The 16,529-nt window shown below is 37.9% G+C and overlaps 1 protein-coding gene across 1 annotated transcript; it reads right to left on the reverse strand.

Annotated features, from left to right (window-relative positions):
* Positions 1 to 566: 566 nt before the first annotated feature.
* On the reverse strand, positions 567 to 16,010 carry LOC113036982 (uncharacterized). The gene is made up of 32 exons (XM_080289081.1): positions 15,888 to 16,010; positions 14,267 to 14,355; positions 13,768 to 13,972; positions 13,430 to 13,543; positions 12,957 to 12,980; positions 12,843 to 12,869; positions 12,692 to 12,727; positions 12,556 to 12,585; positions 12,410 to 12,445; positions 12,235 to 12,261; positions 12,105 to 12,134; positions 11,656 to 11,744; positions 11,400 to 11,565; positions 11,125 to 11,265; positions 6,622 to 6,726; positions 4,463 to 4,551; positions 3,955 to 4,159; positions 3,636 to 3,749; positions 3,164 to 3,187; positions 3,050 to 3,076; positions 2,899 to 2,934; positions 2,762 to 2,791; positions 2,612 to 2,647; positions 2,475 to 2,504; positions 2,325 to 2,360; positions 2,189 to 2,218; positions 2,040 to 2,075; positions 1,865 to 1,891; positions 1,735 to 1,764; positions 1,286 to 1,374; positions 1,030 to 1,195; positions 567 to 895 (listed from the first exon to the last, which is right to left on the reverse strand). Exons 1-32 carry the CDS (start codon positions 15,927 to 15,929, stop codon positions 749 to 751), a joined length of 2,313 nt encoding a protein of 770 aa, XP_080145207.1. The 5' UTR covers positions 15,930 to 16,010; the 3' UTR covers positions 567 to 748.
* Between the last annotated feature and the right edge of the window lie 519 nt (positions 16,011 to 16,529).

The following is a 16,529-nucleotide window of genomic DNA, read 5'->3' on the forward strand; positions in this document are numbered from 1 at the left end:
CTTTCCAGTCACGTTCCTGTCTGTGTCTCATTTAAACACACCCCCGTGCTCCTATAGTTGAACCTATTGGCCCATTAATATAAACTATTCAGACTTGGTGGTCCATCTGCATCTAAAGGACAAAGGTCACTCTTTCGAGGATGCCAATGTTCACATTTTGGTCAGATGGTTTGAAAGAGGAGTAAAAGAAGCCATTTACGTCCACTGTGAGCGACCATCTTTGAACAGAGGCAGTGGTTTACGACACCAACTGTCTGCCATCTATAATCCAGTTTTGAGATCCCTTCCCAGATGCCTTAATGCCCACTCACATCCTGGGCCATCTGACCTCAGGAAATCACATGATAGGGTGGGGCCAGGTTTTACAATGAGCTCACCTGAAACCTTGGCTGATTGTGATCCACACCCATTTTCACACCTTGGTTCAGGCGATTAGGTAGAGGATCATTAGGGGGTCCATTGTCCCTCTCGGTGGGTTACTCCCACAGAGCTTAAATCTGGGACTCTCCACCATTTGACTTTGAACTGAAGAAGCTTTGCATAAGAAATAAATCAATTAATTCATGAATCATTAATGATTTATTAATTCAGTTAACTGGTATAAACAATACAGCAGATACTGAGGTGACATTTGATCTTATTGAGATATCTGATCTCAAAGCAGGTAAGAAACTGAGATAAGCAACTCTGTGGGTGACATAGTTTTGAAAGTTGCACAAAATTATTTATTTTTTGGGGAGGGGGGGTATCAGAAATGGATGTAGGAGATCTGCACATCGCCTTCTATGTCCAGCATGTCGATCTCATTGAAGGACTGCCAGCGATGGAAAAAGTCAAACAGGTGCTGCCCGTTCACAAACACCTTAAACCTCTGGTTTCCACAACGGATTGACATCTGAGGGACAGAGGGAAAACTTTTGAATGCTAACACAGAAATTTTTCTAGAATTTGCCAAAATCACATTAAAATTTGCTTCTAAAATTCATCATAAGGACTTGATATTACGACTGCGTGACTGATGTTACTTACATCAAAGTACTGGCCCTCCATAAATGGATTCATGCTCATTTCTCTCTCCTCCTGGCCCCAGTTTCCTCCAATCATACTGTTTCTTACAACAATTCCTTCCCTGAATCTCGGATGGATGTGGAAAGCGACATCTCGAGATCTGCTCACCAAAAACTTGATGCTTAATCTGAAACACACATCCATGAGCGTTAAACATTCATGTTAGCACTTTAGTACTGCACTAGAGATTTCGGCAAGTAGTCTTAAAATCACACACTTGTGTGCTCCATAGGGAACCATGCCTCTGATGACGATGGTCCTCTTAGGGAACATCCCTCCTGGGATGATGTTGGAGTAGGGCACAGGCTTAAAAACAAAATGAGATATCTTATATGAATATTACAGTATTACACAGTAACACAGGTGGCCTCATAAGAGGTGTACAAAACAGTGATTGTCAAACTTTCTTTGTTATGCATCATTTCAGAAACCAACAAAAGTTCAAGCTTCACAACCCACATGCTTTTCTTAGTCATAATAATAGAAAAGGTAAAATTGAACATTTTCATTAAACAAAGTTCAGCATGTGAGCTTGTTTATGTTCTCTAAACAAATCATCTTCATTTGACTAAATTCACCTCATATTTTCAGATTTAATCTTTCGATATAATACCCGTGGAGTCAGTGACTGGACTGAAAGTTGAGTGTTATGCAAATTTTACTTACAGGGTTGTAGACTGGCTGCCCACTCATACCCTGATTAGTAGATAGAAAATATGAGTAGGTTTAGCAAATGTGAATATATATGAACTGTGTATAAAAAGAACGTGTCGATTTTTTTGTGCATTGTTCTCACCGGCAGATTTGAGCCTGGAAAGTTGCCCTTAAATAATAATAATAATGATATTAATAATAATAAAAAGAAATACAAAAACAAAATGAAAATGAAAGATAAATGAAACTTAAATTAAGATTTTTGTCATAAAAATTCAGCTTGCACAGATTATTTAAGTTATAACATAATTCAATACCCCCATTCCACCTCCCATGCCTCCTGGATATCCATCCTGCAAGGAATCAATCAGAAATTTTAAAATTACTTTATTCTGTTACATATGTGTGACCTGCATTTTATAATATAGCAAATGTAAATCTGAGGAATAAAAGTATTTTTTTTTACCCCCATGTCACCTCCTGGATATCCTCCTGGCTGAAATGTTCAAACATGTTTGTTTAATGATGTGTGTACTAGCATGTTATTTGAAAACTTACAGTGGCCTTGTCAAAAGAAAATATACAATATTCAGTACACTTACTCCCATTCCTCCTCCCATGCCACCTGGGTAACCTCCCTGGAAGTCAAAAGAAACACAGTGCAGTTCAAATGTGCAGACTTCCTCTCACTACAGATCCAGTAATATTTAAAGAATCTGAATGTAAAACATGTTTCAGTAAAAGTAACATACCCCCATGCCACCTCCTGGATATCCTCCTGGCTGAAAAGTTCAAATATGTATGTTTTACCATTTGGGTACTAATGTGGCACTTGAAAAATTACAGTGATCTTATCAAAAGCAAATGTTCAGTTACTCAGTACACTTACTCCCATTCCTCCTCCCATGCCACCTGGGTAACCTCCCTGGAAGTCAAAAGAAACACAGTGCAGTTCAAATGTGCAGACTTCCTCTCACTACAGATCCAGTAATATTTAAAGAAACTGAATGCAAAACATGCTTCAGCAAAAGTAACATACCCCCATGCCACCTTCTGGATATCCTCCTGGCTGAAAGGTTCAAATATGAATGTTGAATAATATGAATTCTAATGTGGCAATTGAAAAATTACAGTGATCTTATCAAAAGCAAATGTACAATTACTCAGTACACTTACTCCCATTCCTCCTCCCATGCCACCTGGGTAACCTCCCTGGATGTCAAAAGAAGCACGGTGCAGTTCAAATTAAATATATGCACACTTTATCTCACTACAGTAATATTTAAATAAACAGAATGCAAAACATGCTTCAGCAAAAGTAACATACCCCCATGCCACCTCCTGGATATCCTCCCTGTTGAAAAGCAGGTAATGACTGTAATCATGAAAAAGCTGTGGTAAATTAATTTGTATCATTTTGATATTACATATATATACTCACTCCCATTCCTCCTCCCATTCCACCCTAAAAAGATCAAATAGGGAAAAAATGAATTAAAAACAAAATCTTCACAAAGTAAGTGCTGTTGACCATAATAATGATTAAACACAGAAGATTGTGTTGTTTGAAATACAAGGAGAAATCTGGCATATTGATAGAAACATACATATTCATTCATTCATACAAACATATTTATTCATCTGCTAATTTCACATTTGTAAAGAGATGACTTTTAAACCCAGCAAAACATGAAAGAAAAGATTTTTCTGAATATGATGCAACACGTTCTTTTTTAATTATTCCCATTCCTTCATGATACCTATGCATGCCCTATTGGGCACATAAGCAGAAATCCTTAGCCAACAGCTGCCAGACTTGTTAAATCTAAACTTTTGATAATTTTGACTTAATTTATTTTTCCCAGCAAAGCCCGAAGCATCAATGCGGAAGATTCACGGAGCTGAGGACTCACCCCAATAAAATTAATCGTCTGGATGGAAACATCTCCTGCAATCTGCAGCCCACGAACTTGCTCCATAGGGATGCGGTGTTGAAAAATATGGAAATCAATCCCATTTACTTTAATCTGCAACAGAATAATGTCATATTGGTGTTGCATTAAATCAATACAGAAGTAAAAGAAGCATAAGTGGTAATAATATAACTGACTGACTATAACTAATACCTTATAATTATATTATAGTGAGTATAAACCATTTATTGAGTCTTTACTTACAGGATAAAGTAAACGAGAAATGGTTTGCATTGTCTGTACAACAGTTTTACCTGACCTGATAGCCCTGAAAATTAACAATGATGACCATTTCAAAATGCTCTCCTTTTCGAAAAGGCATCCTGTGAATCTTCTCCTCTAATCCCCAGGATCCATTCTGACAGGTGTTGAAGACCACCTTGTCCCAGCCATCAAATCGAGGGTTGAAGTGTAGGGCAATGTCGCTGGATTCATATTCTCCGCAAATCAGGTTGATAAAGAACCTGCCAATGAAAAGAAAGAAAGAGAAAATAAAATTAATGCTGTCAGCGTTAATCTCGTTAAAATGATGTTCACTTCATAACTGCATTAAATCTCCGTTAACGAGTTACCGCGGATCGCCCGTGCCTGGGGCTGGATGGTTTCACCGCATTAGCGCGGTTAGCACGTTAACGCGTTGACGCTGTCCAGCCCCTTATAACTAATGATAACCACCTTGAGAATGGACAAAATATATTTAACAGCTATTAACTATAATAAATTTCTTGCAAAGTGTACAGTGTCACAAGTTTATGTCTTCCACTCACCTGGTGATGTGCTTAGGAATGGTCCCCTGGATATAGATGGACATCCCTTCCCTCAGCCCTCCATAAATAGGCCCTAGATAGGGTATGTTCTGTGCCATGGACAAAATATTAAGTAACTATAACACAGCAACACTGTGTGTTGTATGCAAGTCTATGAAGTACACTTACAAATGTCAGTCATGTTATGATTAAATCAGCTAAATCAAATTACTTTGCAGTGCTTAATTACAGTACTCTAGTAAATATTAATCAGGCATTTCCAAACAATTTGGTTTGTACCAAATCTGTTGTTTTATTTGTTTCAGTGAAATCATTTTTGAAGCCAACAGAGGCTCAGCATTTCAATATTTAATACAAAAGCCTGGGCAGTATGGACAGCATTGTGAATCTATCTATGATAATAATAATAATGGATTGGATTTATATAGCGCTTTTCAAGGCACCCAAAGCGCTTTACAATGCCACTATTCATTCACTCTCGCATTCACACACTGGTGTTTATCTAATTTCGCAACAGTTCTTACTCTCCCAGTTTGGCCTCTCTCTGTGTGTTACTGGGCATGACAAAACACATTCAGTTCATACATTATATACACTGTCCACCGTAATGCTGGGACGAATACACAATTTTTGTATTTTTGACTGTATACACCACAGTGGACAAGTCTTAAATATGATCAGCCTGTCTCTGTTAAGATGCCATGTACAGAGGTCTTTAAGGTGGCCGTGATTAAACCATTACTTAAAAAGACATTACCTTACCTAGCATGTGTCCAAATCACAGACAAACAGTATCCCAAATTGTTCATTTTTAGTTCACAAACACTTCTTATAATGACTCCTGAAATGTTGGAGCTTTTAGCTCTTTATACAGTAAAGTTACAAGAGGATACAAATAATAATCGCCAGTTATCTGAAAGTTTATTGAAATAATCCCATTCGATAACACAAGAGAACAATAAATATATAATTTTCTGTTGTAACATATAAACTGAACGGTAATGTAATGACACTCACTTTTCACGTTTTCACTAAAAAAGCTAATTTCTTCCATGTCTAGTTGGTTCTAATTCGGGCGTAATCAATTGGATCCATTCTCCCTGCCCAGCAAATCCTCCCAGTGCAGGGGAAACAAATTCTGTTGGGCATATCTACCTTGGCACAACACTTGTCTCCACAAACGAGGGGCTTGAAATACCCAAGAAATCACAAATAAGTCTGCCATCTGAGAGCAAAGGGCTCTATTGGGTTTATATGGTACCTTGTAGGTGAGTAGAAGGATTTTAAATTGCTACTATCAGAGAAATATGGTCTCTCTTTCCAGTCCCTCTCAGCAACTAATATTTCCATACTGCTTAAATAAAAGCAAGGATTACTATTCATCTCTGATTCACTTTGAGCAACTGTTTCGCCTCGTCTATATCCACCTGTGCCTGTCCCTGAGCCTGGTTCTGCTGGAGGTTTATCCCTGTTAAAAAGAAGTTTATCCTTCCCAAGTGCTTGATCACAGAGGGCTATCTGATTGTTGAGGCCTGGCTGAGCGACAGCTGTCATGATTTGGCACTATAATAAATGCAACTGAATTGAATTTAGCTATATATCCAGACCTACACTTCATTATCTGACAGATTGTTAGTCTATCCTTCTACTAGTAACCGTGACCAGTACTATGGTCAAATAGAACTTTGTTTACTTATCCTGTTCTAAGCATTGTAACCTTTCCTAATCTCGTGCCTTCATTAATGTCCCCCACTTTAAATGTGTCATTCTTTGGGAACCACTGGAGAAAACTGAATAACTAAAATGAAGATCCAACTGAAAAGACTAAGTCATTTTTGATTCCTCTGAACTGCTTTGTGGTGTCACTTTTTGGGTTTCTCCTTACAAAAACAGCCGACCTTCCATTGTGATATTATCTTAATTCTTTAACAAAGTATGTTCAGTGATTGCAGTTTTCAGTTCATAAATTGCAAAATCCTGTAATGGTAATGAAACTATGAGAACCTAAGGACAATTTATTACATCTTCTCAGCATAAAATTCACACAGTGCCACAGGCTCAAATATTATTGTTATTAACAGAACAAAAACAATGACGCTTGTTTAAGACCTAATAGAAAAAACATATTTTTGTGGGTATCAGTGCGTGCAGATACTTACCGGGCTATAGATTGGCTGATAGCCAGGAGGAGAAACAAACATGGCTGCAGTCAGTAAGATGGGCGAGCAGAACAAAGTAGGAGAATAACTCCCTGTGATCAAGCACTAATACCACCCAGATGCCTTATTTTATACAAGCAGTGAGGGAGGAGTAGATCAGGGTACTACACCCAGCCCTGCATCACTGTGTTTGTTTTGGAAGAACCTGATTCAAATAACCTTTGCCCCAGCAGAGGAGTGGCACTTGAGTGAAAAAAAAAAACCCAGAGAATGCGTTTGTGTGCAGCTGTGCAAGGAAAAACCAAAATGATTGAGCAATGAGTATCCATTCTACAGGATGGTGATTCATTCTATTTTTCAAGTCTTCTTGGTAGACCTGATTAAATTCATACTCAATACATAACGTAAAATGCTTTTTTTATAGAGTGCTTTGTAGTTATGTGTGCAAAAAGTCTTTTTAAATAAAGTAGAGATCTATGTAGGAAGGAATTACCTCTGCAGCCCAAAAGATCGTCCATCATTCGAGTCACTGCGCTGTGAGCTCGAAAAAGCCCTTGAGGATCTGCCAGACCCACAAGATCCAGATGAGATTCTATACGTGAACATGGACGAGTCCTCCATGGAGCTTGGAGCCGTTGGTGGTCGTGACCCCACTGGACGCTCATCCCCTCTCTGCTTGAAAGGCCTGGAGTCTGTGACCACAGTGGAGGTCCACCACCCCAACCATTATGTCCTCTGTCCACAGCACGAAACCAACCGAACCCTTTCTGACTCCATGGAGAGCCTGGACATGCCAGTATCATTCTCCACAGCCACATTGCCTCTACAGTCATCATGCCACTCCACTCCCAATCGCACTCCAACTGTTGAGCTGCTCGAGGACAGGAATGGATCCAAGAAAATGCCCTGGCAGTGACAGACTCACTCTTAAAAATGACAAGACTGGTCACTGCCAAAGTGTGCTATCCCAGTACAAGTACAAAGAACATAATCCAGCCCGTCGCTGATTCCTTCTAACAGCAAGAAGAAACCTTATGTGGCTCTCTATATATAGTTTGCACAGACGTACTCATAAACAAGCAGCCAAATTCATTCCAAGGACATAAAGAACTGATATTTTATTTTCAACCCCTTTCTTATAAAATGACGGGTTGAAAAAACGCCTTATAAGCCAACCTTGTCTTATGAAGTTTTATTACACTATCCAGAGCCAAGTGAGTGTAAAATTACATTTGCTGTAGCAGTTGGGGACACTCTTATCAATAAGAGGGTGAAGAGGTCTAGATTCCATGCTACATGCCCACACACACTGCAGCAGAATCAGAGAAATTAATTCCTAACAAACACACCATTTCTGTTCAACCACCTGAATGCAAAAGAGTAATTAAGCTAAAAAAAACAAAAAAACTCTTCGTAAAAACAGCTCAGACACTGCCAGACTAAACCCGAAAGCTTGAACTTTACAGTGAGTCAGCACTTGTATGGAGGACCTGTCACACCCAAGGAAACAATTATATAAGAATAAACTTCATCCATTCTTGGAAGAAAGAAGCAGCAGAGCCTGTTTTACACAAAGTGAATTATCTGATCAGAAAACTTGTTGTTTTTAAGGCTATGTTAATACGTACAATAAGAAAGTTTATGAAGAGGTTAAGAATGCCTAGCTTGGTTGCCTTAACTTGACCCTATTTTTCGTTAACCTTAAAATTGTCAGAAGTGTCAAAACACGAACTTCATGGAGGAGGTTGTGCATCTGTTGGCTTTCCATCTAAAGACGTATTCCCAATATACATCTTTAAAAATAAATAAATAAATTGCACTTCAAGTACACTGAGCGAGTCATAGTGTTAAGAAAGCAAGTCTTTCCTCACTGACAGTTGTTACATGTGCATGTCCTGATTCATGTAATGTATACATCTTTGCTATAACTTAGGAGTCTGAGGATTTTCTACAGGGACAGCGTTTGGCGCTGTACATAACAGAATCCAAGAGAAAGACACAACAGTATGCACTTATTTTCTAGGTATTTACTTTAGTTTATCATTTTGTCATTGGAATGGCCTTGACAATAATCTGTAACCCACATAAAATGATCTCCCTGTGTCCGCTTCTAGGCATGTGTAGTCGTGTGCTTGGGGGTGGAAAAGAGTGCTGTGCTGCAGTGTTTTGTTTGCTGAGACACTGAAGTTTTTAAGTTGGAAAAAGTACTAGATATAAGTTTGCGACAAATTCTGCTGCACATAAGTTCGCTGGTTATCAGCGATGTTCCATATTGAAAATAGTGGCAGTGAGTAAATAGTCGGATGCTACAGTTTTCCAGTGACTTTATAGAGCACTGTGTGGAGCTAAACTGTTAGCCTTGTTAAGTCTAATTTGTTATCAACTGCCTGAAAGTTCATCTCATTCTGCTTCCAGGAGTGAGGTAACACTTAAAGTACAACTTATGTTTATTTGTATTCACGTTGAGACATCATATTACTGTCATTAAAGAGTAAAAAACTTGCCCTGTTATGTCATTTAGAGCCCCGCATGTTTGAGTAGCTCAAATGTGCTGTTAGCATGTTAGCACAGCGATGCTGTGAACTGATGAGCTATTGTCTTGATGTGAGGTTTTTACTCAGGGTTTTTTCGTCCAGTCCAGAGCAGAACTGTTTTTGTTAAGAAACTGGTTGTTGTTGTTTTTTTCCACAATTTTAATTATGAGCTAGATATATTTCTACTAATGAAATTAGTTTGCTTCAGTAACAGGGATGAGTCAGTCAACGAGTCAGTTGGGCTTGTGAATCATGATTCACGAGTCAGTAAAGTGATTCTCGAGTATTGAACGATTCGTTCATGATTCGCACATCACTATGAGAGCATGATGCACTGAGATCGGTGAGCACATATTGTGTATGCCTCAGTTAATTTTTGTCTGTTTGTTCAAATCAAAAGTTATTTGAACAACTTATTGTTGTATAACTGAATTCATCTGAATTATTTTGATTAATAATTGTTGCATATGCAATAACTTTATATAATTTGCTTGGTAAGTTTTAATGTTTTCCTATTGTTTTTGGAAAAGTGCTTATTTTGCAATTTACAAAAAAATGTTTTGACAATACATTGCGGTAATGGATAGGTTGTATAAGAGAAGTGGGGTTTTTTTTTTGCAAATTTGAGTATTTTAATTGCAAATTGATGTCTAATATGATCTCAACACAAGCCTAAGTTGTGGATTATAGCTAGAACAGCATAATTAGTATTTGAATTCCTCTTCTGAGACCGAGATTTCCTTCTTTTCCACCTGATGATCTGCTGCACCTTGCGGTGTGGTAGGCCTGTATCACTCACACTTTCACACTCAGGTGGTTATATGAAAGACCACTGACTGAAATTTTCTCATCCCTAATTTCTTTTGCACCCTGGGAATTTTTGGACTATACCCCTTGAACAAGTTTTATTTAGGACTCTGAATAATAAGCTGCCGTGTAGAACATTTTCCACATGTGAATGGTGTGTAAGATCTTCATTAGAATGGACATTGAATTTGAGTCATCTGTTTTCTGTAAAAGTTAAGGAGTCAGTTACCAGGGTGCACCCAACATTGAGAGCTAAAAGCTAACACTTGGCCAGGGTGCTATATTAGTAGTTTTGTGTGGTTTTACTTTTCTTTAATTTTTTGTAATTTTCTTTTCCACAATTCTGTAAAGTGCCTTAACCCTGTGGTTGTCAGAACTTATGGTTTGGTTCACTAAAGCAGACTGGTTCTTTCCAGTCACGTTCCTGTCTGTGTCTCATTTAAACACACCCCCGTGCTCCTATAGTTGAACCTATTGGCCCATTAATATAAACTATTCAGACTTGGTGGTCCAACTGCATCTAAAGGACAAAGGTCTCTCTTTCGAGGATGCCAATGTTCACATTTTGGTCAGATGGTTTGAAAGAGGAGTAAAAGAAGCCATTTACGTCCACTGTGAGCGACCATCTTTGAACAGAGGCAGTGGTTTACGACACCAACTGTCTGCCATCTATAATCCAGTTTTGAGATCCCTTCCCAGATGCCTTAATGCCCACTCACATCCTGGGCCATCTGACCTCAGGAAATCACATGATAGGGTGGGGCCAGGTTTTACAATGAGCTCACCTGAAACCTTGGCTGATTGTGATCCACACCCATTTTCACACCTTGGTTCAGGCGATTAGGTAGAGGATCATTAGGGGGTCCATTGTCCCTCTCGGTGGGTTACTCCCACAGAGCTTAAATCTGGGACTCTCCACCATTTGACTTTGAACTGAAGAAGCTTTGCATAAGAAATAAATCAATTAATTCATGAATGATTCATGATTTATTAATTCAGTTAACTGGTATAAACAATACAGCAGATACTGAGGTGACATTTGATCTTATTGAGATATCTGATCTCAAAGCAGGTAAGAAACTGAGATAAGCAACTCTGTGGGTGACATAGTTTTGAAAGTTGCACAAAATTATTTATTTTTTGGGGAGGGGGGGTATCAGAAATGGATGTAGGAGATCTGCACATCGCCTTCTATGTCCAGCATGTCGATCTCATTGAAGGACTGCCAGCGATGGGAAAAGTCAAACAGGTGCTGCCCGTTCACAAACACCTTAAACCTCTGGTTTCCACAACGGATTGACATCTGAGGGACAGAGGGAAAACTTTTGAATGCTGACACACAAAGTTTTCTAGAATTTGCCAAAATCACATTAAAATTTGCTTCTAAAATTCATCATAAGGACTTGATATTACGACTGCGTGACTGATGTTACTTACATCAAAGTACTGGCCCTCCATAAATGGATTCATGCTCATTTCTCTCTCCTCCTGGCCCCAGTTTCCTCCAATCATACTGTTTCTTACAACAATTCCTTCCCTCACTCTGGGATTCATGTGGAAAGCAATGTCTCGAGATCTGCTCACCAAAAAGTTGATCCTTAATCTGAAACACACATCCATGAGCGTTAAACATTCATGTTAGCACTTTAGTACTGCACTAGAGATTTCGGCAAGTAGTCTTAAAATCACACACTTGTGTGCTCCATAGGGAACCATGCCTCTGATGATGATGGTCCTCTTAGGGAACATCCCTCCTGGGATGATGTTGGAGTAGGGCACAGGCTTAAAAACAAAATGAGATATCTTATATGAATATTACAGTATTACACAGTAACACAGGTGGCCTAATAAGAGGTGTACAAAACAGTGATTGTCAAACTTTCTTTGTTATGCATCATTTCAGAAACCAACAAAAGTTCAAGCTTCACAACCCACATGCTTTTCTTAGTCATAATAATAGAAAAGGTAAAATTGAACATTTTCATTAAACAAAGTTCAGCATGTGAGCTTGTTTATGTTCTCTAAACAAATCATCTTCATTTGACTAAATTCACCTCATATTTTCAGATTTAATCTTTCGATATAATACCCGTGGAGTCAGTGACTGGACTGAAAGTTGAGTGTTATGCAAATTTTACTTACAGGGTTGTAGACTGGCTGCCCACTCATACCCTGATTAGTAGATAGAAAATATGAGTAGGTTTAGCAAATGTGAATATATATGAACTGTGTATAAAAAGAACGTGTCGATTTTTTTGTGCATTGTTCTCACCGGCAGATTTGAGCCTGGAAAGTTGCCCTTAAATAATAATAATAATGATATTAATAATAATAAAAAGAAATACAAAAACAAAATGAAAATGAAAGATAAATGAAACTTAAATTAAGATTTTTGTCATAAAAATTCAGCTTGTACAGATTATTTAAGTTATAGCATAATTCGATACCCCCATTCCACCTCCCATGCCTCCTGGATATCCATCCTGCAAGGAATCAATCAGAAATTTTAAAATTACTTTATTCTGTTACATATGTGTGACCTGCATTTTATAATATAGCAAATGTAAATCTGAGGAATAAAAGTATTTTTTACCCCCATGTCACCTCCTGGATATCCTCCTGGCTGAAATGTTCAAACATGTTTGTTTAATGATGTGTGTACTAGCATGTTATTTGAAAACTTACAGTGGCCTTGTCAAAAGAAAATATACAATATTCAGTACACTTACTCCCATTCCTCCTCCCATGCCACCTGGGTAACCTCCCTGGATGTCAAAAGAAGCACGGTGCAGTTCAAATTAAATATATGCACACTTTATCTCACTACAGTAATATTTAAATAAACAGAATGCAAATCACATCTGAGCAAAAGTAACATACCCCCATGCCACCTCCTGGATATCCTCCCTGTTGAAAAGCAGGTAATGACTGTAATCATGAAAAAGCTGTGGTAAATTAATTTGTATCATTTTGATATTACATATATATACTCACTCCCATTCCTCCTCCCATTCCACCCTAAAAAGATCAAATAGGGGGAAAAATGAATTAAAAACAAAATCTTCACAAAGTAAGTGCTGTTGACCATAATAATGATCAAACACAGAAGATTGTGTTGTTTGAAATACAAGGAGAAATCTGGCATATTGATAGAAACATACATATTCATTCATTCATACAAACATATTTATTCATCTGCTAATTTCACATTTGTAAAGAGATGACTTTTAAACCCAGCAAAACATGAAAGAAAAGATTTTTCTGAATATGATGCAACACGTTCTTTTTTAATTATTCCCATTCCTTCATGATACCTATGCATGCCCTATTGGGCACATAAGCAGAAATCCTTAGCCAACAGCTGCCAGACTTGTTAAATCTAAACTTTTGATAATTTTGACTTAATTTATTTTTCCCAGCAAAGCCCGAAGCATCAATGCGGAAGATTCACGGAGCTGAGGACTCACCCCAATAAAATTAATCGTCTGGATGGAAACATCTCCTGCAATCTGCAGCCCACGAACTTGCTCCATAGGGATGCGGTGTTGAAAAATATGGAAATCAATCCCATTTACTTTAATCTGCAACAGAATAATGTCATATTTGTGTTGGATTAAATCAATAAAAGAAGCATAAGTGGTAATAATATAACTGATCACATACTGACTATAATACCTTACAATTATATTATACTGAGAATAAACCATTTATTGAGTCTTCATTTACAGCTTTTACATGAATAGATTTTTACATTTTTACATACATAGAATTTGTTTTCATTGTCTGTACAACAGTTTGTCCTGACCTGGTAGCCCTGCAAAGTAACGATGATGACCATTTCAAAATGCTCTCCCTTTCTAAAAGCCATTTTGTGAATCTTGTCCTCTGACCCCCAGGATCCATTCTGACAGGTGTTGAAGACCACCTTGTCCCTGCCATCAAATCGAGGGTTGAAGTGTAGGGCAATGTCGCTGGATTCAGATTCTCCACAAATCAGGTTGATAAAGAACCTGCCAATGAAAAGAAAGAAAGAAAGAAAGCAGATAAGATTAGGAAACTGTAACTGTTGTAAAAAAGAAAAAGAAAAAAAAGAGCTTAATATGTTGACACAGTGAGGTATGTGCAGTTTTTACTCTGCCCGTTAATGGACTATGATCCTGAATCACTGCTGCCTCTTGGATATAAATGATAAATCATAGCTAAAGACAACCACCTTGGAAACAGACAAAACTGTTTAACAGTTATTGACTATAACAAATTTTCTGTAAAGTGTATAGGGTCACGAGTTTATGTCTTCCCCTCACCTGGTGATGTGCTTGGGAATGGTCCCCTGGATATAGATGGATGTTCCTTCCCTCAGCCCTCCATTAATAGGCCCTAGATAGGGTATGTCCTGTGCCAGGGACAAAATATTAAGTAACTGTAACACAGCAACACTGTGGAATGTACGCACTTCATAGTCCAAATGTCAGTCACATTATGATTAAATCAAGTTACAAATTACTTTGCAGTGATTAATTACAGTACTCTAGTGTTATTTTGAACAATCATAATATATTTGTATATATTATTAGTGTAGTTACTAGTTAAATGTCAAATTAGGATTTAATGTACAATAATATTTGATGCATGTAAAATATTAATCAGGCTTTTCTATTTGGTTTGTACCAAATCTGTAAATGTATTATTTGTTTCAATGAAGCCAAAAGAGGCCCAGCATTTCAATATTTATACAAAGGCCTGGGTAGTATGGACAGCATTGTGAATCTGTCTAGTGTTTATCTTATTTCACAACAGTTCTTACTCTCTCAGTTTGGCCTCTCTCTCTGTTACTGGGCATGGCAAAACACACACAGTCCATGTATTATATACACTGTCTTCCATAATTCTTTGGAAAAATACATAATTTTTGTATTTTTACCTCAGTATACACCACAGTGGACAAGTCTTAAATATGATTAATCAATCTATTAACAAGCCATGTTCAACAAAAGGGCTGAAACAGGTGACCCTGAACTCTCCCTTAGTTATGGTGCAATAGGCCTATTCTGCTGGGGACTTTCCATAATGCACTGCGCGTTTCTTTCTTTGTGTGTTTATGCACAACTTTGAATGTTATCGCTAGTCATTATTAATCTATGACTCACTTCCAGTTAATGTTCTGCCCTGTCTTTGTCCCCTCACCCATAAACAGTCATGGTGGATGGGTGCCCGAGCCTGGTTCTGCTGGAGGTTTATTCCTCTTAAAAGGGAGTTTTTCCTCCCCAAGTGCTTGATCACAGGGGGCTATCTGATTATTAGGGCCTGGCTGGGTCTTGAAGCGACAGCTGTCGTGATTTAGAACTATATAAATACAAATGAATTGAATTTAGCTGTATATCCTGACCTATACTTCCTTATGGGTCAGATTGTTTAGTCTATCCTTCTACTAAGAACCGTGACCAGTACTATGGACAATTAGAACGTTGTTTACTTACTCCTGTTCTAAGTGTTATAAACTTTCCTAATCTCATGCCTTCATTAATGTCCCTCACTTAAAACGTGTCATTTTTGGGAACCACTGGAAAAAACTGAATAACTAAAAAGAAGATCCAACTAAAAATACTAAGTCTTTGCTATCATTTTGTGGTGTCACTTTTTTGGTTTCTCCTTACAAAAACGGCCGACCTTCCATTGTGATATTATCTGAATTCTCTAACAAAGTATGTGATTGCACTTTTGAGTTAATACATTTGCAAAATCCTGTAATGGTAATGAAACTATGAGAACCTAAGGACAATTTATTACATCTTCTCAGCATAAAATTCACACAGTGCCACAGGCTCAAATATTATTGTTATTAACAGAACAAAAACAATGACGCTTGTTTAAGACCTAATAGAAAAAAACATATTTTTGTGGGTATCAGTGCGTGCAGATACTTACCGGGCTATAGATTGGCTGATAGCCAGGAGGAGCAACAAACATGGCTGCAGTCAGTAAGATGGGCGAGCAGAACAAAACAGGAGAACTTCACCGAACACTAATACCACCCAGATGCCTTATTTTATACAAGCAGTGAGGGAGGGGTAGAACAGGGTACCACACCCAGCCCTGCATCACTGTGTTTACTTTGGAGTAACGTGATGCAAATAACCTTTGCCCCTGCCGAGGAGTGGCACTTGAAAGAAAAAGACTGAGAATGCATTTGTGTGCAGCTGTGCAAGGAAAAACCAAAATGATGAACCAATGAGTATCCATTCTACAGGGTGGTGATTCATTCTATGGTCCTCATTCTATTTATGGTAGACCTGATTAAATTCATACTCAATACATGATGTACAATGATGTTTGTTATAGTGCATTTTGTAGTTTGTGTGCAACAGAATTCTTTTGAAATAGAGCTGTATGTATGAATAAATTACCTCTGGTACACACAGAAACCTGATATCATAAAACAGAACCGTAGAGGTGTGTACTCTAAGTATGATTCATTAAATATCCAAACAAGGCTATCTGCTAAAGCCAAACAGAAGCACAAGTAATCCTTATCTCCCACTCAGGTAACCTCATAAATGTACGCATACA

Source organism: Astatotilapia calliptera, chromosome 14, assembly GCF_964374335.1.
Source record: "Astatotilapia calliptera chromosome 14, fAstCal68.1, whole genome shotgun sequence".
Lineage (NCBI taxonomy): Eukaryota > Metazoa > Chordata > Actinopteri > Cichliformes > Cichlidae > Astatotilapia > Astatotilapia calliptera.